This window comes from Somniosus microcephalus, chromosome 6, assembly GCF_052327205.1.
Source record: "Somniosus microcephalus isolate GS21.2 chromosome 6, FLI_Smic_1.0, whole genome shotgun sequence".
Classification (NCBI taxonomy): domain Eukaryota; kingdom Metazoa; phylum Chordata; class Chondrichthyes; order Squaliformes; family Somniosidae; genus Somniosus; species Somniosus microcephalus.
The window spans coordinates 140,875,248-140,898,308 of NC_140992.1; the positions used below are offsets into that span (position 1 = coordinate 140,875,248).

Consider the following 23,061-nt stretch of genomic DNA (forward strand, 5'->3'; position numbering starts at 1 on the left):
GAAAATCGATCTCGGTTAGGCCGAATTGGCACTTCGCCGGGCTGAGGATGAGCCCGTGTTGGGCTAGGCGCCCGAACAGGATGCGAAGGTGTTCGAGGTGTTCCTGTTTGGAGGAGCTGGCCACGAGAATGTCGTCTAGATAGACGAATAGGAAGTTCAGGTCCCGGAGGACTGAGTACATAAGGCGCTGGAAAGCCTGTGCTGCATTCTTGAGGCCGAAGGGCATCCTCAGGAACTTGAACAGGCCGAATGGGGTGATGACGGCCGTTTTGGGGATGTCCGCGGGGTGTACGGGGACTTGGTGGTAACCGCGCACCAGGTCGACTTTGGAAAAGACGGTTCGTCCGGCCAGTCGGGCCGAGAAGTCCTGGATGTGTGGCACCGGGTATCGATCGGGGGTGGTGGCGTCGTTGAGGCGGCGGTAGTCCCCGCAAGGGCGCCAGCCTCCGCCGGGCTTGGGGGCGATGTGGAGGGGCGAGGCCCAAGGGCTGCTGGAGCGGCGGATGATGCCGAGTTGTTCCATGGTGGTGAACTCGGCCCGCGCGATTTCCAGCTTGGCCGGGTTGAGTCTGCGGGCGTGGGCAGAAACTGGGGGGCCGGTGGTGGGGATATAGTGTTCCACACCGTGCTTGGCGGCTTTGGCCGAAAAGGTCGGGTTAGTGAGGGCGGGAAACTCAGCTAGGAGTGCCGAGTAGTCGTCCGTGGCTCTGGCGAGGCAGTAGGTCGTCAGGCCGGCCGAACGGGCCGGGGTAAAGGCGCCGGGGATGGGGGCCATAGTGTTGATGTCGACGAGGCGGTTCCTCGGAATGTCGACAAGGAGGCCGTGGGCGCGTAGGAAGTCGGCGCCGATGAGTGGGCAGAGGACCTTGGCTGTGAGGAACTCCCAGCGGTAGCGGCGGCCCGCGAGGTCGAGCGTGACCATGCGGGTGCCATATGTGCGGATTTCAGAGCCGTTGGCTGCAGCCAGTGTGATACCCCGTGTGCCGCGTTGGATCTCGAGGGCGGAGGCGGGGGTGATGCTGTGCTGGGCCCCTGTGTCGCACAGAAATCGGCGGTTGGTTCTGTCGTCAGTGACGTACAGTAGGGGCTCCTTCTGCCCCGCGGCCATTGCGGGGGCCGGTGCGGGGGGGGGGTTTGAAGGTACACGGTGGCATGCAGCGTTGAGCCCTAGCGCCAAAACGGGTGTGGTAGTAGCAATGACCCGGAGTGGTAGGGCGGTCGGGCCTAGCGGCCCGGGAAGACCGCGTGGTCGTTGCCGTGAGGTCGGGCGCGACGTCGTGAGTGGCCTGTGCAGAGAGCAGCCGGTCGGCCTTTTCAGCTATATCATTCAGGTCCGTGGAGTCAGACTCCACAATGAGCGGGCGGATGCTGGCGGGGAGCTGCCGAATGAAAAGCGTGCGAAAAAGGGCGCCGGGATTTTTGTCGTCTGAGAGGGACAGCATGTGGGAAAGCAGGTCTGATGGTGAAGCATCACCAAGGCCGGGGAGGTCCAAGAGTTGGCAGTGGCGCTGGTAAGAGGACGTTTGAAATTTTTTAAGTAGCGCAGCCTTCAGATGTTCGTACTTGCCCTCCGTTGGTGGATTCTGCAGCGCTGCCCAAACCTTGGTGACTGTAGCGTAGGTGAGCGAGGCGACGAGGTAGTCGTACTTCGTGGCGTCGACTGTAATGCCTTTCAGCCGGAATCTGGACTCAGCTTGAACGAACCAGGCTTCGGCGAGGTTCTCCCAAAAGTCTGGTAATTTAACCGTGACTGCGTTTGTATCCGCCATGCTAGCTTAGGATTCGTCCTGAGCGTCGGGGTCACCAGTGTTGAGATACCGCGGCAAACGTGGGAGTCGAGACCAGAGCTATTGAAAACACAACTGCTTTATTCTAACCACATGACAAACAGGAACTAGAAAAGCCCGCGCATCCACTTAAATACTTCCCAGACAGGAAGTGCTCCCGGCAGCCTGTCCCTGCGGGAAACAAGTTGCTGGAGGAAAGGGCCCCCGGCTGGGGGCTTCTGCTTAGACTGTCTGTGCCGCCGTGAGTGGATTATGTCCAGTGGTGGCGTGTCGCCACAGTAGGCCATTTAGCCCCTCGAGCCTGTGCTGCCATTCAATGAGATCATGGCTGATCTGTGACCTAACTCCACATACCCACCTTTGCCCCATATCCCTTAATACCTTTGGTTATAACAAAAATCTATCAATCTCAGATTTAAAATTAACAATTGATCTAGCATCAATTGCCGCTTGCGGAAGAGAGTTCCAAACTTCTACCAGCCTTTGTGTGCAGAAGTGTTTCCTAACTTCACTCCTGAAAGGTGGCTCGAATTTTTAGACTATGCCCCCTAGTCCTAGAATCCTCAGTGCATAGTGGTTAGCACGGTTGCCTCACAGCGCCAGGGACCCGGGTTCAAATCTGGCCTCGGGCGACTGTCTGTGTGGAGTTTGCACATTCTCCCCGTGCCTGCGTGGGTTTTCTCCGGGTGCTCCGGTTTCCTCCCACAGTCCAAAGATGTGCGGGTTAGGTTGATTTGGCTATGATAAATTGACCCTTAGTGTTAGGGGATTAAATGCGTGGGGTTACGGGGATAGGGTGGGATATGTGTCGGTGCAGGCTCGATGGGCCGAAATGGCCTCTATCTGCACTGTGGGGATTCTGTGTGATCTGTGTGATCTACCCTATTTGCTCCCCTTAATATCTCGAAAACTTTGATCAGATCACCCTTTAACCATCTAAATTCTAGAGAATACAACCCTAGTTTGTGTGGCGCTTGGCTGGATTTGGCCACAAGTAGTGCCAGGACTTCCTGTGTGCCAATGCTCAAAGGCTCCCCACACTAACCCAACAGGCACCAGGCCGGACAGTGAGCGTCTGCCTGCTGCCTCCCGGCGCCTGCGCAGTGGGCCGGGCTGTTTGCGCCTGCCTGCTGTGTCTCGGCACCTGCGCAGTGGGCGGGTTGTTAGCGCCTGCCTACTGCCACCCGGCGCCTGCGCAGTGGGCCGGACATTGAGCGCCTGCCTGCTGTGTCTCGGCACCTGCGCAGTGGCCGGGTCCCGCGCGTGCGCTGAGGGTTGGCGTGCGCGCGCAGCCAGGCGGCGAGCGGCGATGAAGAGGCGGAGAGGCTGCCCGAGATTCCCCGCCGCGGGGTGAAGCCGCGCTTTCACTCGCTCACTGGGCCAGCCGCCGCTGTCGAATGGCGGGCCCCGGTTGGGGCCGGGGGTTGGCGCTGCTCCTCTGGCGGGCCCTGATGGTGGCGTGGAGCTGCTGCTGCTGCTCGGGGAGTGTGTGTCGGGGCAGTCCCGGGGTCAACGTGTACTTGAGCGTGGAGGAAGTGCGGAGGCTGATCGGTGAGTGCCGGGCAGGGGGGGGATCCGGCGGATACTCGGGACGGGCGTGTGAGTGACCGCCGCTTTATGGAGATTGCTCCGGTTATCGGGGGCGGGCGGCTGGCTAGCAGCGCAGCCCCCGCCGTGCGGGCCGGGCCGGGGGAGTACTTCATGTCCCGGGTCACAGTGGTCCCCTCCTCACCAAGGCCGCCGGCACCGGATCAAATAGTGGGTGTGTACGGGGGGAGCCCGGAATCAGTCGGTGGTTGCCAACATGTTTCAACTCAATATGGCTCCAGTGATTTCTCCATACACACAGGCAGGGTGCAGGGAGGGAGAGGCTGCAAACCTGAAGAGAAGAGGTACTTTAGTACTTGCCGTACACAAAGGAACACTTTCTGTCAGCGTGCAGCCTACCTCATCCAGCTGCACGGCGAGGCGATTGCACTTTACAAAGATAACCTGCTACACCAGCTTCACAATTTGCCCACCAGCTTTTCATTTCAATCCAAATTACCTGGATGATTAAGATATGATTTACACCCTAAGGTGTATCGTTTACACAACGTAGATTATTGATGAAATGCCCTGCATCTTTGTGGAAAATGTATTTGCAGGTATATTGTTTGCAAAACAGCATCTGTATAAAACTGCAAATGACTGACACACAAACACTGACCACTTAGAAATCCATCATTGGCAACTGAATTGATAAAAATACACTTTGTAAACACAACCCCACACCCTCAGCCTAGTGATACACTCTGCTGGACATTGACCAGTTTGGATGAGCTGCGCATGGCTGAACATTTGGATAACTTTACCCTGAGGTGATAGCATGCTGTCATATTTTACCAATGACACTCAGTTTTGTGGGGAAACTAGGAGAAAGTTTTATGGTGAGGTTGGGAGATTAATACACGTAATAAAGGTGTTTTTCAGGCTACTTAATAGTGGAAGGGAAGTGGAGGAAGACCTATGTAAGCAAATCTATGAAATGAGTAAAAGACAGAATAATAATCATGGGAGATTTCAACTACCCCCCAAATAAACTCTCAAGAAGAGGTACTGAAATTGGAAAAAGCAATGGTGTTTTTAGTGTGTACAGGACTCCTTTCGCCCAGTATGTAAGAAGCCCAACAAGAGAGGAATCACTGCTAGCTGCAGTAATGGGAAATGAACAAGAGCAGATACGAGAAGTAAGCATAGAAGACATCGAGGCAATAGTGATCACACCATAATAAGGATTGAGAAAGACATAAGTAAGACAAAGACTAAAAAAAGCTAATTTTGAGGGGAGGAGAATGTAACTAGGGAAGGTTAACTAGAAAAAAACATTGGCCAGTGAAGAGATGGTACAGCAGTGAGAAATATTTAAAAAGGTGATCAACAGAGTTCAGGAGAAATATATTCCACTAAAAAGCAAGTACAATCTAGCCAATAATGAAACACTGTGGGTGAATAAAAAGAGTTAAGGGTAAAATTCAAACTAAAGAGGCATACACTAAATATGTAGACAATAAAGACGATGATGACAAAAGGGATATGAAGAGGTTAGGAAAGAAGTCATTAAATAAAATAGGAAGGCAAAGAGGAACTACAAAATTAAATTACCAAAGAATATAAAAAGAAATAGTATTCTACAGACACATAAATGTAAAAAAAAAAAAGAAAAATCAGGATTCAGTAGGGCCACTAAAGGATGCACAAGATATAAACACAGGTAATAACAGCGAAATGGAGGAAATATTGGCCCGTAATTTGCAGTCAGCTGCAAAGCAAAGAGGTAATGACGGTGAACGCTTTTAGTTCACTGTCATTACCCACTGCAAATTCCGGGCCAATGAATAATTACTTTACATCTGTATTTGCCAGGGAGACTAACCGGGTGGAGATGATATCAAAAGAGATCAAAAAGGTATCAAAATATTTAACATAGAAAGGGGGAGGTAATTGATAAACAAGTCAAACTTAAGAGAGAATAAAACCCATGGTCCAGATGGTGAATACTAAAAGAAGCTATAGACCAGTTAGCTTAACATCGGTGGTAGGAAAATAATGGAATCTTTACTTAAACATGTTATAGAAAATATCTAGAAACTGAAAATATAATAAAGAATAGTCAGCACGGATTTCAAAAGGGAAGGTCATGCTTGACCAACCTTATTGAATTCTTTGGAGAAATAAGGAAAGAAAGACTTGCATTGATATAGTGCCTTTCCTGACCAAGATGTCCCAAAGCCCTTTACAGCCAGTGAAGTACTTTTGAAGTGTAGTCACTGTTGTAATGCAGCCAATTTGTGCACAGCAAGCTCCCACAAACACCAATGTGATAATGATTAGGTAATCTGTTTTTGTGATGTTGATTGAGGGATAAGTATTGGTCAGGACACCAGAGATAACTCCTGTGCTCCTCTTCAAAATATTGCCATGAGATCTTTTACATCCATCTGAGAGGGCAGACTTGGTTTAACGTCTCATCCAAAAGACGGCACCTCCAACAGTGTAGAACTCCCTCAGTACTGCACTATAGCGTCGGCCTAGATTTTTGTGCTCAAGTCTCTGGAGTGGGACTTGAACCCACAACCTTCTGAATCGGGCAAGAGTTTTTTTATTCGCTTATGGGATCTGGGCGTCGCTGGCAAGGCCAGCATTTATTGCCCATCCATAGTTGCCCTTGAGAAGATGGCGGTGAGCCGCCTTCTTGAACCACAGCAGTCCGTGTGGTGAAGATACTCCCACAGTGCTGTTAGGTAGGGAGTTCCAGGATTTTGACCCAGTAACGATGAAGTAACGGCGATATACTTCTAAGTCAGGATGGTATGTGACTTGGAGGGGAACTTGGAGGTGGTGGTGTTCCCATGCGCTTGCTGCCCCTGTCCTTCTAGGTGGAAGAGGTCGCGGGTTTGGGAGGTGCTGCCGAAGAAGCCTTGGCGAGTTGCTGCAGTGCATCTTGTAGATGGTACACGCTGCAGCCACGGTACGACGGTGGTGGAGGGAGTGAATGTTTAAGATGGTGGATGGGGTGCCAATCAAACAGGCTGCTACCAACTGAGCCACGGCTAATACAAAAGTAACAAAGAGTAGATAAGGGTGATGTAGTATATCTACCCTAGTAGACTCGTGACCAAGGTCAGAGCATGTGGAGTCAGGAGACAAGTGGCAGAATGTATAGGAAGCTGACTATAAAACAGAGTAGGGGTTAAAATCAAATCAAATCAAATCAACTTTTATTGTCATTGTTAGTGCACAAGTGCAGTACAACGAAATTTAGTGTACATTTGGATTAAGACATTTAAACATTCAACATACATAATAATAATTCAACTTTATTGTCATTGCACAAGTACATGAACAACGAAATGTGATCTTGCAAGCTCCCATGAGTCCAGTACAAATAACATTAACATTAAACGTAAATAGCACCGTCCTGGGAGAAGCAAAGCCGCTGCGTCTGTGTGCGCCGCCATTCCATTTCCACCATTCCTCCTGTCCGACAATCTTCAGCCCAACGCCCGGGCCTGCTCACCAGCCGCCCCTCCCGGGGCTCCTTCCGTGACCTTCTCACCAACCGCCCCTCCTCGGGGCTCCTTCCGTGACCTTCTGCACCTGGTCTTCCCTGATGGTCACCCCTCCAGGTACTAACCAGGCCTGGCTCTGCTTAGCTTCCAAGCCTTGCCAGTGACCCTGTCCCTAGTCCCAGGAACAGGGATTTGGCTTGTAGCATATTAACATAAATATGACCATAATAAAGTGCATTGGCAGATGTGCAGGCTTTAGAGTTTATTTGTGGAGTTCAGTAGGATGACAGCCCTGGGAAAGAAGCTGTTCCTAAATCTGGTCGTATGGGTGCGACTGCATCTGTAGCGTCTCCCAGATGGTAGGAGGGCGAACAGACTGTGGCTGGGGTGGGTAGGGTCTTTGATGATGGACCGTGACCTCCGTAGACAGCGTTTCTGGTATATGTGCTCTATGGTCAGTAGCCGGGTGCCGGTAATGCGTTGGGCAGTTTTGACTACCCGCTGCAGGGCTTTCCGGTCATAGTAGCTACAGCTGCCATACCATACTGTGATACAGTTTGTCAGGATGCTCTCTATAGTGCAGCAGTAAAAGTTAGAGAGGATCAGGGGTGACAGATTACATCCCTTCAGCCTCCTTAAGAAATATAGGCGCTGCTGGGCCTTCTTCACCAGAGAGGAGGTGTTGAGGGACCAGGAGAGGTCTTCCGTGATGTGGACTCCGAGGAACTTAAAGATGTCCACCCTTTCCACCACAGCCCCATTGATGTGGATGGGGGTGTGACTTCCGCCTTTCGACTAAAGGTATTTACTCAGACTAGCAGAAGGTGGGAAGTGGTGTTCCACAGGGAACGATGCTGGGACCACGGTTCACCATTTACATAAATGATTTGGACTTGAGAATCGGAAGTACAATTTGAAAATTTGCGGACAACACCAAATTTTGGGGGGGGAGGGAGGAGTTGTAGTACTGAAGAAGACTGCAACAAAATACATGAAGGTGTTATAAACTTGCAGAATGGGTGTGTAAATGGCGAATTAATTTCAGTATATCACAGAATCACAGAAACCCCACAGTGCAGATAGAGGCCATTTCAGCCCATCGAGCCTGCACCGACACATATCCCACCCGATCCCCGTAACCCCTACACCAACACATATCCCACCCTATCCCCGTAACCCCACGTATTTAATCCCCCTAACACTAAGGGTCAATTTATCATAGCCAATCAACCTAACCTGCACATCTTTGGACTGTGGGAGGAAACCGGAGCACCCGGAGGAAACCCACGCAAACATGGGGAGAATGTGCAAACTCCACACACAGTCACCCGAGGCCGGATTCGAACCCGGGTCCCTGGCGCTGTGAGGCAACAGTGCTAACCACTATGCCACCGTGCTACCTGCAGAGAAGTGCGAAGTGGTGCATTTTGCTAGGAGGGAATAAGGAGGCCACACATTCCTTGGAAAATAAGAGTCTAAATGGGGTAAAGGAGCAAAGCGATCTAGGTGTTCGCAAATCATTCAAAGTAGCAACACAGGTTAATAAGGCCATTAAAAATGCAAACAAAGCACTGGGGTTCATTTCTAGAAGAATAGAATTGAAAAGCAGAGAAGTTACGTCAAACTTGTATAAAACTTGTTTAGAGCACAGTCTGGTCTCCATATTACAAAAAGGATAGAGAGCCACTGGAGAAGGTGCAAACAAGATTTACAAGGATGATACCAGAACTGAGAGGTCGTAACTAACTGGAAAGACTGAACTGGCTGGACCTCTTTTTCTTTAGAAAAGGCAAGGATGAGGGGTAACCTAATAGAGGTAGACAAAGAGAAGATGTTTCCACTTGTGGGGGAGTCCAGAACTAAGGTGTCATAGATAAGGTGGTCACTAATAAATCCAATAAGGAATTCAGGAGAAAGTTCTTTGCCCAGAGACTGGTTAGAATGTGGAACTTGCTACCACAGGGAGTGGTTGAGGTGACTAGCACAGATACATTTAAGGGGAAGCTCGATAAGTACATGAGGGAGAAAAGGATGGAAGGGAATGCTGTTAGGGTTAGAGGAACTATGATGGGAGGAGGCTTGTGTGGAGCATAATCACTGGCATAGACCAGTTGGGCCAAATGGCCTGTTTCTGTGCTGTAAATTCTATGTATGCAATGTAATTAATTGGAAAGCAATTGATGATGTTTTTCTGCACGTGCATTTGTCAACAAAAATGAACATGTTTTGTCAACTTTTCACTATGATTTAGTATGCACTATAGTACTTTGAAATGCGTTCTGGAATTAGAACCTCTGTACAGGTAAAAGCTTAATTGTGTTTGTGTAACTGTTAATATTGCTATTGAAGTGTGCGATTATCTTAGTTCAAAAGGAAATGGGCAGTATTGTAAGTTAATTGTGCTACACTGGTATACAAGACTGACATAAGTCTGGACCTGCAACTTTCTGCCAATTAAAGTAAATGAATGGAAATTGCTAGCCGATGAGCACAGCAGTGGAAAGCCCTTGCCACGAGATCGGAGTTGTTTGATCGGTACCTAGTTTTGGAATGTCTTCTAAACTTGATTGCATTCAGTGTTTTTAATGGCTATTGCTAAAGTATAGCAGACGTGCTTTGATTTAGCACCTTTTACATCAAAATATTTCAAAGCACTTTTGGTGATCAATGGCTTTTTGAAGTGGAATGAATGTTATGTAGGCAAATTATCTTGGATGGGGGGTGTTTTAGACTAATGAAGGGTGAGATATCTGATGACAATCTAAACTGGAAAAGCAAAGCTTAATCAGTTTGAGAATACAGGTAGACTATCCTTTTTCCGAAAACCTCGGGACCAGCCGTGTTTCGGTTTTCGGAAAATTTCGGATTTCGGAAGGCATTTTATAAGACTGGGAAATTTGTCGGGGGTGGGTCGGCGGGGGTCAGGGTCGGCGGGGGGGTCGGCGGGAGTCGGGGTCCGCGGGGGGGTCGGCGGGAGTCGGGGTCGGCGGGGGGGTCCGCGGGGGGTCGTCGGCGGGGGTCGGGGTCGTGCGCACGACTTACGCTGACCCTCTGCTCAGCGTAAGTCGTGCGCCACTCTGGTCATGTCGTGCGCACGACTTACGCTGAACGAAAAAACCTTCGGTTTTTAGAGGGTTTCGGTTTTCGGAAGTTCGGATAAAAGGTAGTCTACCTGTACCTAAAACCTTTGTGGTTTTATTAGCACTTAGAAGAAATGTTTTATTTTACTTTGCGCTTGTTGGGATTTGTTTCCATGACAGTTTACTGAAGAGTACTGGTTGGGCCACATGACAGGATGATGAGATACAATATCAGTTGTGACAAAAGTCTTGGCGTATTCCATGTTACCAGATGGACTGCTAGCATGGGATAGGTTTGCGGGCAAGCTACTAGAAAATAACAGAACAGCTATATATAGAATGACTCATTGTCAGAAGTGTGTTAAAAGGCAGCTGTACATCAAGTGGTTCCGATGATATCCTAAAGAGCAAGAACAAAGTTGCAAGTGCCCTCTGAACCCTAAGATGTTACTGACTGGAAAGCCATTCCTACGTAGGGTCATATAAAATATGCAGAAGTACATAAAGAAGAATAGGCAGGAGGGAGTATGTCAAATCTGACTTCCTTATATCAAAGAAAACAAATCACAATACTGTACCTTTCACCTTTTAGGAGATATCTTTATTTTTACTGGATATTTTTGAGCATGTGGAGACCAGTTTTTTAAAAATGTATTCATTCATCGGATGTGGGCGTTGCTGGCACAGCCGGTATTCATCGTCATAGAGTTAAAAGCACAGAAAGAGGCCCTTCGGCATATCGTGTCCACGCCGGCCATCAAGCCCTGTCTATTCTAATCCCATTTTTCAGCACTTGGTCCGTAGCCTTGTATGCTATGGCGTTTCAAGTGCTCATCTAAATGCTTCTTGAATGTTGTGAGGGTTCCTGCCTCTACCACCCTTTCAGGCAGTGAGTTCCAGATTCCAACCACCCTCTGGGTGAAAAAGTTTCTCCTCAAATCCCCTCTAAACCTCCTGCCCCTTACCTTGAAACTATGTCCCCTGGTTATTGACCTCTCTACTAAGTTGGTTCCTTTCTATCTACCCTTTCTATGCCCCTCATCATTTTTTGTATACCTCAATCGGGTCCCCCCTCAGCCTTCTCTAAGGAAAACAACCCCAGCCTGTCCAGTCTCTCTTCATAGCTGAAGCGCTCCAGCCCAGGTAACATCCTGGTGAATCTCCTCTGCACCCTCTCCAATTCAATCACATCCTTGCTATAGTGTGGCAACCAGAACTGCACACAGTATTCCAGCTGTGGATTAACTAGTGTTTTGTACAGTTCCATCATAACCTCCCTGCTCTTGCCTTCATTAGCTGAGGCATAGAATATAAGTATCCCATATGCCTTTTTAACCACCTTATCTACCTGTCCTGCCTTCAGGGATCTATGTACATGTACATCAAGGTCCCTCCAATCCTCTGTCCTTCCTAGGGTCCTACCATTCATTGTGTATTCCCTTGTCTTGTTAGTCCTCCCAAAATGCATCACCTCACACTTTTCAGGGTTAAATTCCATTTGCCACTGTTCTGCCCATCTGACCAACCAGTCTATATCGTCCTGTAGCCTGAGGCTTCCCTCCTCACTATTTACCACTCAACCAATTTTCGTGTCATCTGCGAACTTACTGATCATACCTCCTATATTCATATCTAAATCATTAATGTACACTACAAACAGCAAGGGACCCAGCACCGATCCCTGCGGTACACCACTAGACACAGACTTCCAGTCACAAAAACAACCTTCGACCATCACCCTCTGCCTCCTGCCACTAAGCCAATTTTGGATCCAATGTGCCAAATTGCCCTGGCTCTTTCCTTCTTGACCAGTCTCCCATGCTGGAGTTTGTCAAAAGCCTTACTGAAGTCCATGTAGACTACATCAACTGCACTACCCTCATCCACACACCTAGGCACCCCTCGAAAAATTCAATCAAATTGGTAATATTTTGCTGTAGCCATCTATTGCAGAGAGGTCATTGATAAAACAGTTGAAGATGGATGAGGCGAGGTTGCCACACTGCAAAAACTCCTACAGGTGACCAAAGAATGGAATAATTGGCCTTTGACAAGCACAACTAACTTTCCCTTGCATCAGGTATAACTCCACAGCCACAATCACAAATATCTGACACACATGCATAATATTAAATGTATGTACTGGCTCCTGTAATATTCAGTAAATCACTCCATGGCCTCACCCCTCCCTATCTCTAATCTCCTCCAGCCTCACAACCCCCTGAGATGTCTGCGCTCCTCTAATCCTGACCTCTCGAGTATCCCCGATTTCAGTCACTCCACCATTGGTCGTGCCTTCAGCTGCCAAGGCCCTAAGCTCTGGAATTCCTTCCTTCAACCTCTCCGTCTCGACTTCTCTTTCCTCCTTTAAGATGCTCCTCAAAACCTACCTCTGTGACCACCTGCCCTAATACCTCCTCATGTGGCTCGGTGTCAAATGTTGTTTGATAATGCTCCTGTGAAACGCTTTGGGACGTTTTACTACGTTAAAGGCACTATATAAATTCAAGATTACAGAGATAGGGAGGGGTGAGACCACGGAGGGATTTGAAAACAAGGATGAGAATTTTAAAATTGGGGCGTTGCTTAACCGGGAGCCAATGTAGGTCAGTGAGCACAGGGGTGATGGGTGAACAGGATTTGGTGCCAGTTAGGACTCGGGCAGCAGAGTTTTGGATGACCTCAAGTTTATGAAGGGTGAATAGTAGAAATCTGATGCAACTAGAGCGTTTTCAAAAATAATTCTCCAGACAAATGGAGAATATCTTGGCAACATTCTGTAATTATGAAAAACAACTGCTTTAGTTGGGAACATACATAGCAACAAAATTGGACAATTTTAATAACTTCAGTTGTTTCTATAACGACTGTTCAAACATTATCCAGAATATAAAGTTTCCAGCACAGTCCTTTTGGTTCCAAGTACAAACAGCAATCTCGATGCAGCACTAGATCATTACCAAATTGAAGAAAATATAAACTTAAGCTGTTGTGGAGTTTTCATAGGCAGTGACAAGTCATTTTCAAAGCTATAAAAATTAAACAGCAGCATCATACTTTTATCGAAAGTCTCATAAAAGCCATTAGCGTAAATCTGAATGGATTTTACAAATGTTACATAGTGAGAGAAGAAATATTAAGGATATATTAAGAGGTTTAGCATCTTTGAAAGTAGATAAATTGCCAGGCCCGGATGAAATGTATCCCAAGCTGTTAAGAGAAGCAAGGGAGGAAATAGCAGAGGCTCTGACCATCAATTTACAATCCTCTCTGGCTACAGGCCTGGTGCCAGAGGACTGCTAACGTTGTACCATTGTTTAAAAAGGGAGAAAGGGATAGACCGAGTAATTACAGGACAGTCAGCCTAACCTTGGTGGTGGGCAAATTACTGGAAAAAATTCTGAGAGGCAGAATTAATCGTCATTTAGAAAAGACAGTCAGCATAGATTTGTTAAGGGAAGGTCGTGTCTGACTAACTTGACTGAATTTTTTGAAAAGGTAACAAGGAGGGTAGTGCGTTTGATGTAGTCTACATAGATTTTAGCAAGGCTTCAACAAGGTCAGCTACCTAGTGTGAGACTTGAGTCACATTTAGGCCAGACTGGGTAGGGTTCCCTTCCCTGAAGGATGTTAGTGAAGCAGCTGGGTTTTTGTAGCTCATATTTTCTATTACTTGCCTGCAAATTTAATTCAATTTCACAACTTAGAGCAGAGAAGGTTAACAGGAGATTTAATAGAAGTTTCAAAATTATGAAGGATTTTGATGGTGTAGATAAGGAGAAACTGTTTCTACTGGCAGGAAGGTTGATTACCAGAGGACCCAGATTTAAGATAGTTGGCAAAAGAACTGTGTGGGCTGGGGGGGGGGGCGGAGAGAAAAGAATGTTTTTTACACAGTAACTTGTTATAATCTGGAATGCGCTGCCTGAAACGGCGGTGGAAGCAGATTCAATAGTAATTTTCAAAAGGGAATTGGATATACACTTGGAAAGGAAAAATTGCAGGTCTAAAGCAAAAGAGCAGGTGTGTGGGACTAATTGAACAGCTCGTTCAAAGAGCTGGCACAGGCACGATGGGCTGAATGACCTCCTTCTACGTCGTAAGATTCTGTGATTCATCGCTGACAGACGGTGGGGAATCCACCATTAAGCTAAACCTCACATTCCACCTCCAGTTGTGTCAAATCTCAGGTTTTCCTGCCACGATTTTGCCAAACCCAAGGTGGTGCCAAATCAGAGGAACTGTTGAACACCAGGGCCCCAACCTAATGCATGACCATCTCCCAGTGTTACCAAACTGCAGTACTGCCCGCCCCCCCCACAGTGCAGATGAACCCCATTCCCCCTCCACACATAACTACCAGATATCTACCCCTGCTTGGCGAACCTGGATACCCTCTTGTGTTTTCTCTGCTTTAAAAATGGTAATGGATAAATACATAAAGGTCACTCATTTACAGTCTTCACACAATAACGGACAAAGCCATGGAATTCAGCCCCCAGAATCCTACAGTACCATTTAATAAAATGGCAATAGACTTATTTTGTCAGTTTGACCGAGTGGCCCAGATGGGCTCTTCCTGTCATAAGCACCTCGATTGTTGTAAAACTGCAAATTCCCTGACTGAGCAATGCCATGGGTGACTAGCCAGTCATACATTAAATATACAGAGTGGGTGTCACAACCTGCATAATGCAGTTTAAGGCTGCAACCTGTTCTTCAATCTAGTACTAGACAAAGGTGGGGGGGGGGTAATGCTTACAAACAGGACGTAATGGTATGCTATAACCAGTTTTGCTATCGATCATAAAAGATGCTGGTGCTTTAAAGACGCTTCCTGATTTTTTTGATTGAATAAACAATATTTTTTCTCGGAAAACAAATTTCTGGCCATGAAAGTTTGCTGCTTCTCCACTGGTATTAAGTAGGGCAGCTCCTACTTTTGAAGTCCAATGATGGCATAGTGGTTAGCACTGTTGCCTCACAGCGCCAGGGACCCGGGTTCGAATCCGGCCTCGGGTGACTGTCTGTGTGGAGTTTGCACATTCTCCCCGTGTTTGCGTGGGTTTCCTCCGGGTGCTCCGGTTTCCTCCCACAGTCCAAAGATGTGCAGGTTAGGTTGATTGGCTATGATAAAAAAATTGACCCTTAGTGTTAGGGGGATTAAATACGTGGGGTTACGGGGATAGGGTGGGATATGTGTTGGTGTAGGGGTTACGGGGATTGGGAGGGATATGTGTCGGTGCAGGCTCGATGGGCCGAAATGGCCTCTATCTGTACTGTGAGGTTTCTGTGATTTCTGATTTCTGTGAACCCTGTTCATAAACCTACCCCTTTTTGTGCGCCAGGATCTGCTCCTTGGCTTCCTACTGTGTTCCACTAGCTAATTCCCCCATTGTGCTCAACTGCCTGGTTTGGAAGAAAACCATGGTAAGCATCACAACCATGCTCTGGTCCCTGGACTATCCATGAGTAATGTCATGGGAGAGCAGATAATATATAATTGTGAACATAATGTACAGTCGCACTTGAGGTATGGTCTGAGAGTTAGCTCTGAGCTCCTTTATCTACTTACCTACCGAAAGTACAATAACAGCAGTGAAGCTTGGGTAGATATGGAACACCGTGTTGTGCCTGGCCCATAAAAATCACAAAAATAAAAGTTGTACCGTCTAAACTGTTTTCCAGTGACATAATTTGGAAAAATGGCAAGTTTTCTGTGTTGGTAATATTCAAGTATAAAATTGGTTTGAGCTTGCAGTTTCTGCATTTCTGCTCCTGTTTTACGTACATAGAAAAGTAGCGGTGTTTACACCGAGGCCTTCAAAATCCACAGGGTTAACTGGTCAAAGATTTCTTGCTCAGATGGTAATCATTCGATTTCTGGGGATCATTAATTAGTTTAAATATGGAGGATCCACCCCTACTTCAAGTTGTATGTAACATTTCAAAGCTGAGTTTAAATTGGTACAATATGAATTGTTATTCAATTACTTGCGACATAACTTGGGCCATAATGTTGAGTGCTGCTTACTTATCCCTTTTTTTGCTTAAAAGTAAATTTTGCTTCTGGCAGTGGGCCTGGACATCTTGTGTTCTGTGTATTTGTAGAAACGTAATGACATTAACATGTACAAGTAGCTGCAACTATGAAAACTGATTGAATGGATTTGGTTTGGTGGTGAGTTCTACATACAAACAATAACAAACAGGAAAAGACCCTCTGGTCTATCCAGCCTGTCCCACACAGTTGTGATACTATATATACACTCCACCACACCTAAGAGGCGAAGAAACAGATTGTAATGAAATCTGTTTGTCTTGATCCTGTATTCGTTTTGCACTCATGTATATTACCCTCCCCCACTGTGTATAGTTTCACTTCCGCTTTCCCGACTAACCTGGGAGGTTCCAGGTCTTGGCTCTTGGCTCCGCCCCTGACTTCTCTTACATAAAGATCCCAGGATCTGTATGACTCATTCCTGTGAACCAGTCGGCGTGTTGAGATGTTAGCTCTGATCTTAGTGATTAAAAGCCAACTTGTTTAAGTCTATAACTTCTAGTTTTGTGGTTATTGAAGGCCCATCAGATAAAAACCCAGGCCAGTTTGGGGTGGGGTGGGGGGAAATCTGTGAAAATCCTATCCAACATCCCTAGGTGATCGAAAGTCGTCCATGAGATCACACTGGCCCTGATCATTCCTTGCAGTACCTACCTTTTGAGGTGATCTCTGCCCCAGGAATTCAGTGAACTGGCATCCATAGCACAAGCTGGCAGCCTGTTCCAGAGGTCCACTATTCTCTGGGAAAAGAAGCATCTCCTGACATCTAACCTCTAGATCTGGCCTTGTACAACCCCTGGTCCTCCCTAACCTATAGTGGTGCACCATGCCAAATGCCTGAGTTGCTACTATTGTAAAATCTCTCTCATAGGCTGGGTAGACATAAAATCAATATTTGTCTTTTAAGCATGTACAATTCATTTTTAGCAGCTGCATGTTTTATTTTGGGTTTGATCCGAGCGCAAACAGAGCTCTGGAGACTGGAAGTAGGGTAAATCTGTTTATTGTAGCTAGGAAACAGTTACTGACACTTAACTAGTTGAAATAGTTCATGTTCCATTTAGTAGAGTATCGCTAAACTTTTGTAAAATGTCATCTGAATCCTGACATTGAGATGAAGGATTTGGGCTCCTGTGAGGTATGTGAACAAGAATTGATGCTCGCCCTCATTTCCCCATTACATATAATAACTGTTTATTTCCAACATATCCTTAATGTTGAGTTGTTCAATTTTACGTATTTTTACTGCCATTTTTAAAATTCCAGGTATGCACACCATGTTGAACTCTTGTTGGCAGGCTTTTAAATAGCCTGGTTGACGTGGACTCAAAATTTACAGCGACATCTGTAGCACATGTAAACACTTTAATATGCTACAGATGCAGCCTACTTTAAACCATTTATGACCGTCTGCTTTTGTCAGCTGACTTTATGGCATCTTGAAGTGAGCCTCTGTAAATCAACTTTGCAATGATGATGGGGCAGCTTTAAAGTCTACACATTCTGTGCTTGCAATTATGATGATAAACAGTAGGGGAAAATCTGGGTAGTTTTTTCATTGCATTTACAAATAGAATCCTTGAGTAAATCATGGTAGTCGTTACTGAAGATGTTGAAAACATGCCTCCTTGTGTGTCAGCCATCTTACAAGTCAACAAATGTTATGAAGTCGAGTGAATTTTATCCTTAAGTTTGTTGGTTTTAGAATCACCATTTTTCAGAGTTGGCTCTTGGATTTTGTTTTAAAGTTGAGATTCTTTTATATATTTCCCCCCCCACAAGGAAATGAGAATGAATTAAAAAAACATAGTGTAAGCAATAGTCTGGTTGCTGTAATACGCCTTCAAGTGGCCAGTTACTGAGCATAGAATTACATAGAAATTATATTACGGAAGTAAGCTGTCTTGTGTTGGTGTTTACCCACTACTGCATCAGTCGTCCTAATCTTTTCCTTCAGCCACCTATCGAACCTTTCATTTATTTACACACAATTATTCCAAAAAATAGTTCTGTTGTAATATATATAACAGGACTTTTTTTGTTGGAACATTTGATTCCTCAACATGCTGGATTAAAAATGTAAAATCAGTAGCTTCCTGATGGCCATACAGGATTAAGTCATACAGACCAGTCCCAGGTGAAATTCTTGGTCTGTGCTGAGTTATCTGATCTCAGCAGGGCAGTAGTGATGCGCTATCAATTACTCATAAAAGACTGAGAGTTAAGAGAGTAACTAAAGGCTTTTATTAGCAAAGAACAGAGCATGCCTCTCGTGGTTGACTGGGTTCCAAGAAGGCAGGGGGCTGCAGGTCAATCACCTTTTATACCTGGGCCTGTGTGGGTGGAGCCAGCCGAGACATGTTGAGGCATGCATAGGTACAACAGTGTGTAACAACAACAACAACAACAACAGTGGTTTACCACAAGTAGTTAGGCCATTATAGTAGATCTCAGTGTCTCTAGGCTAGGGATGAAAAAAGGAGCCACGCTGCTATGCAATGACCCTTCTAAAAATTGCATGTACTTGGACATGAGATAAGAACACAAAAGATAGGAGTAGGCCATTCGGCCCTTGAGCCTGCTCCGCCATTCAATAAGATCATGGTTGAGATGGGGAGAAAACAAGCAAAAAAAAAAGTTAGATCTGTATGCACTCTTGTAGTGAGTTTGTGTCCTAACCTGCTGTGTTGAAAGCTGCTATTTCCTTACTGATTTTTGTTATCTTAGTTATGTTGCTAATAGGGGGTACTTGGTGAATGGCAGGTGCTTTCCTTTATAAATCTACCACACTTACACTTGCAGTCTAGTTCTTGAGAGGCCTAGGTGTAGGTTTATGCTTTAGTCTGTTCTGTTGGACAGAAAATTGTGTTTGGGAGGATAGGAAGGATTTGTTGGTATTATCTGCTTGTATTTTATCTGCAGTGAGAAACATTGTGTTACAGTAGACTCAGCAAAGAACCTTTTTTCCTTTAATGGAAAAACAAAACTCTATTTTTTCCTGGCTTTCTGCACGCCCGCCACTCAAAAGCAAAATTGCTATTGGAACTTACCCAGGGTTAACGAATTGTGCATAATGAATTGCAAATACCTTTGGTGTTGCAACATTTTAGCTGAGATAAGCCAGGTAGTAGAAAGTGATTATTTCTTAAATCTAACTGGAACTTGCAGTTTAATAAGTTTTGTGGCAGCTTGCGATACTAATATAATTTGTGGTAATGATACTACACGTGAGGAAGATATAACACAAAGCCCTTCGTTATACAACATATATTAGGTCTTTATTTCCTATGTTGTGTATTCAGTTGCAATTTACAAATCAGAACATGATTTCATATGTACCAAATGAATAAATGTGACTTTGTCTTTGGATTCTTTTCCCCTCTTGCCATATTTTCTCCCTCCTGAAGGCTTTGACTCCTTGCTGGGATATGTTTGTTGCTCTATGGTATCTTGCACAAATGGGCATTATTCATGTGTGAGACCCATCTGTGAGTGCTGGCAAGCTATTGCGCTATATGGCCATTACACACAAGCCCAATCCTTTTGTTCCTTGATGTCTACACGTGCACTTCCAACAAAAGTTTCTGTATAGCAAACAGGAGCAAGAGCCCTGGTCAGTTGTTCCCTCCCTAACCAAGGGATACTGATACCAATCATAGCATCCCTTCTGCTCTGGCTGAGATGAGCTAACTGAGCACAAATAAGGCATTGAACCGGGTGGAGCTGTTCGCTGGATAAACTTGCTAAACCAACTAGTGGGGGGTGGCGTGGAGCACAATGCATTTGGTTTATCCTCATTAGATTGTCCTGAGCTCTCATATTTTCTTCTGCAATATTTTTGTATAACTTTTTCTTCATTTCTCCCCTTCCCATATACATCTATACAGAAGATTTTCTATGGGCTTAACGGGGTATTGTCTGTAAAAGTTAATTGGCAAAGCTTATTTATTTAAATGTGAGGTACAGGAAACTTTGGTTTATCCGGAGGTTAACTGTCCGGAATGCTCGAGCCACCGGCAAAATTCAGGAGTCGGTTCAGTAAGTTTTTTTTCTTTTCGTTGCTTTTTTTTCCACTAGTCAGGCTCTGCAAGGTCTAGCTAAAGCCGTTGCTTAGCTACAGAGACGCTTGCAAGCTACGGCCAACTGTTTAGAAGCTGTTGCGCAACAGGGTTTGTTGCTCGATACGGAGCTCAAAAGCTTCCGTGTGTTTTAACATTAGCGCTGGTTTGTCCGGCAGTTTTGATGGGACGGCAACAGCTCGGTCCCGTCGGTGCCGGATATCACAAAGTTTCCTGTAATTGAATGCACTACAAGAAGTATAGCAGCTAGGTCGATTAAGCTAAGGCCGAGTTTCTTTGCTGTTAACTGTTTTTAATTCTGCTGTGATTGACCTGTAATTTCAATCACACATTAATGAACACTAAATACTGATGTAATATTTGGAGTTGCTTTTGGACTAAGTTAAGAATGTTAAGTTGATGGATGGAATGTGTGCACAATTCATAGAAATAAAACACCCCACGATGAATGATCTTTAGAGGTTTAATAACCATAGTAACAACATCTTAATACAAATTAAAGTTTTGATGTTAATTTCAACTTTCAACTGTTACCTGGGGATATTGGCTAACTATAGAACTAAATTGTTCTACTTGATACGATCAATTGGTTGGATCCATAGATCTATCTGCATAATTACAAGTCTTGCGTACAGCAGGCGGTACACTTTAAATGTGTCCAAAGTGCAAAAAATGCTTTTGCGATTGGCTTAACTAAACATATAATTCACTCAAACATAGATAGATGGGAAAAGCCACACGTGACCATATCAGTTACTCATCCTACCATATACCCCTCCAAATAACACATCTAATACACATGCAGAATTCAAGAGTTCTGAAAAGCAGATCCAAAACTTAACAAACTGGTAACTATTAAATCTTATGATGTATGCTCTAATTTTTACCACCTCTTTCTCTAGAGCTTTTGGCTCCATTCGAGCTCATATTCTTCTCCTTAGTGTAGTGTATGTGCCTTTTAAGAGCCCCAGGTGTGCTGTGGTGCCGGTGATTGCCACTCGGGCTATATAAGCCTGTGTATTGTGTATATCCGTTAGAACCCCCCCCCCCCCCCCCCCAGACTTTGCTTAGTAAATACCTATGAACCAGCTCCTGTCTTCAGTGTCTTTATCTACACACGGACACTACAGTGGCGACGAAGTGGAAACGGACTTACCTGCAATTCGGCAGCACCTCAAGGACATCGATTCCTCGGGCGTCCTGAAGACTCAAGGAAGTGAGAGAAGCTGTGGTTTCACCAGCTGGCCAAGCTGGTGGCAGGTACTGCGCTAATCCTTCCTGGGCGTAAGGCTGGGGCTCCAGCGGCTGGCTCTACAGCTGAGACAGGCAGCGAAATTGGAGGCAAGCAATAACGGACTGGGAGGGAGCACTCGGGAGACGGCCAGCGTGGCAAGCAGGTCAGCGTTCAGACCTGGAGAGAAACTCCGGCGGGAACGAGTCTCCAACAGTAAAAAATAAATAAAATAAAACAAACGGAAACCGCAGTAAACAGCGTTGTCATCGGCAGCAGCGGCGGGAAAGCGCGGGAAGCGCCATATCTTTTCTAAGATGCCTAATTCTGGCAATATTGATGTTTTTGATAACGAGATAGAGGATTGGACTACATATGTGGAAAGAGTGGAGGTATATTGCACCGCAAATGGAATAGAAGATGAAAAAAAAGCTTCAGTGCTTCTGGATTTAATGGGCGCAAAGACATACAAGCTGTTACGAAACTTAATCACTCCAGCCGAACCGATGGACAAGAATTTTGAGGAGATTGTTGATACCCTACACTGCCAATTCGAGGTAGGACTGGCAGATTCTCTGCGAGACAAATTCATCTGCAATCCCCTAAGTGTAGAAACACAAAAAAAGGTATCTTCTGAGAAAAAGTTAACACTGGACAAGGCTTTCAGTGCAGTAGGAGCTGCAGAGTGATATACTTATCAATTCATTCCATGAAAAGCGACGAGTTAAGATAGTAACTATAGGTTTCCTTTGGGGTATACTTTCTGCCCCGTATATGTTTTCAAGATAATGGATGTGTCTTTTAAAGGTATATGCGGAAATAGCCGCTTGTAATCCCGTCGATTTATGACGGTCAGAGCTGATCCTGTATCTAGCTCCATTTTAACTGGGGACCCTGCTATTGTGAGGGTAACCCAAATGGTCTGGTAATCTTCTTTGGCACTTACATTATGTAATTTGAGAGAGCTTAGTCTCTTGTTCCCGGAGTCGCTATCGCTTTTCTGGTCTTCGGAGCTACTGTCCGTCATCATTTGTACCTTTCTGTGCTTTTCCTTATTGATTCTTTTCCCGTTAGTGGATTTTTTGTTTTCAGATCGGCACACACGTGGAATGTGTCCCATCTTTCCGCATCGCCTGCATGCTTTTTCCTTGAACCAGCAGTCCCTCTGGTCATGGGTGGATCTGCCGCAGCGATAACATCTCTCGAAACCCCGTGTCATTTCATGGGTGCCGAAGTCCTGTGGCCTTTGCTGTATCTCTGTGTGGTAAACCACTGTTACCGTTCACAACCGTTCACTATTGTTACACTGTTGTTATCACTGTTTACACTGTTGTTATCACTACACAAGGTTACCTCTTGCCACGCACGCTGTTATACCTAGGCATACCTCAGCTGACTCCGCCCATGGCCCCGCCTGCTTGCCCAGGTATAAAGGTGACCGCTTGGCTAGTATTCTTCCTTGTTGGAACCGATCGCCCACGAGGGTGGGCTCTGTTATTTAGCCAATTAAAAGACATCTTGGCCAACGCCAAGGAAGTATTTCAAGAGAAACTAGGAACCTTGAAAGGCATCACCGCCTCAATAAAAGTGGAAGATGCAGCAATTCCAAGTTTTTTTAAGGCAAGACCGGTGCCATACGCAATTCGTCCAGCAGTCGAGGCAGAGCTGGAGAATTTGGAAAAGGCAGGCGTATTATCTAAAATAGATTGGAGCGAGTGGGCAACACCCATCGTCCCAGTCATGAAGAAAGCATTGAAGAATGATAAATCTGA

At 45.8% G+C, this 23,061-nt stretch overlaps 1 protein-coding gene across 3 annotated transcripts in view; it reads left to right on the forward strand.

Moving 5' to 3' along the window:
• The first annotated feature begins 3,032 nt into the window (after positions 1-3,032).
• Positions 3,033-23,061, forward strand: part of ryk (receptor like tyrosine kinase) — a 436,205-nt gene continuing 416,176 nt past the window's right edge. For 2 of the 3 annotated variants that reach the window (XM_085990858.1, XM_085990859.1), the window contains exon 1: positions 3,033-3,338. In XM_085990858.1, the coding sequence (XP_085846984.1) occupies positions 3,185-3,338 (154 nt within the window). In that variant the 5' untranslated portion in view covers positions 3,033-3,184. The remainder of the gene's footprint in view (positions 3,339-23,061) is intronic. The other variant, XM_085990860.1, reaches the window with a different exon arrangement.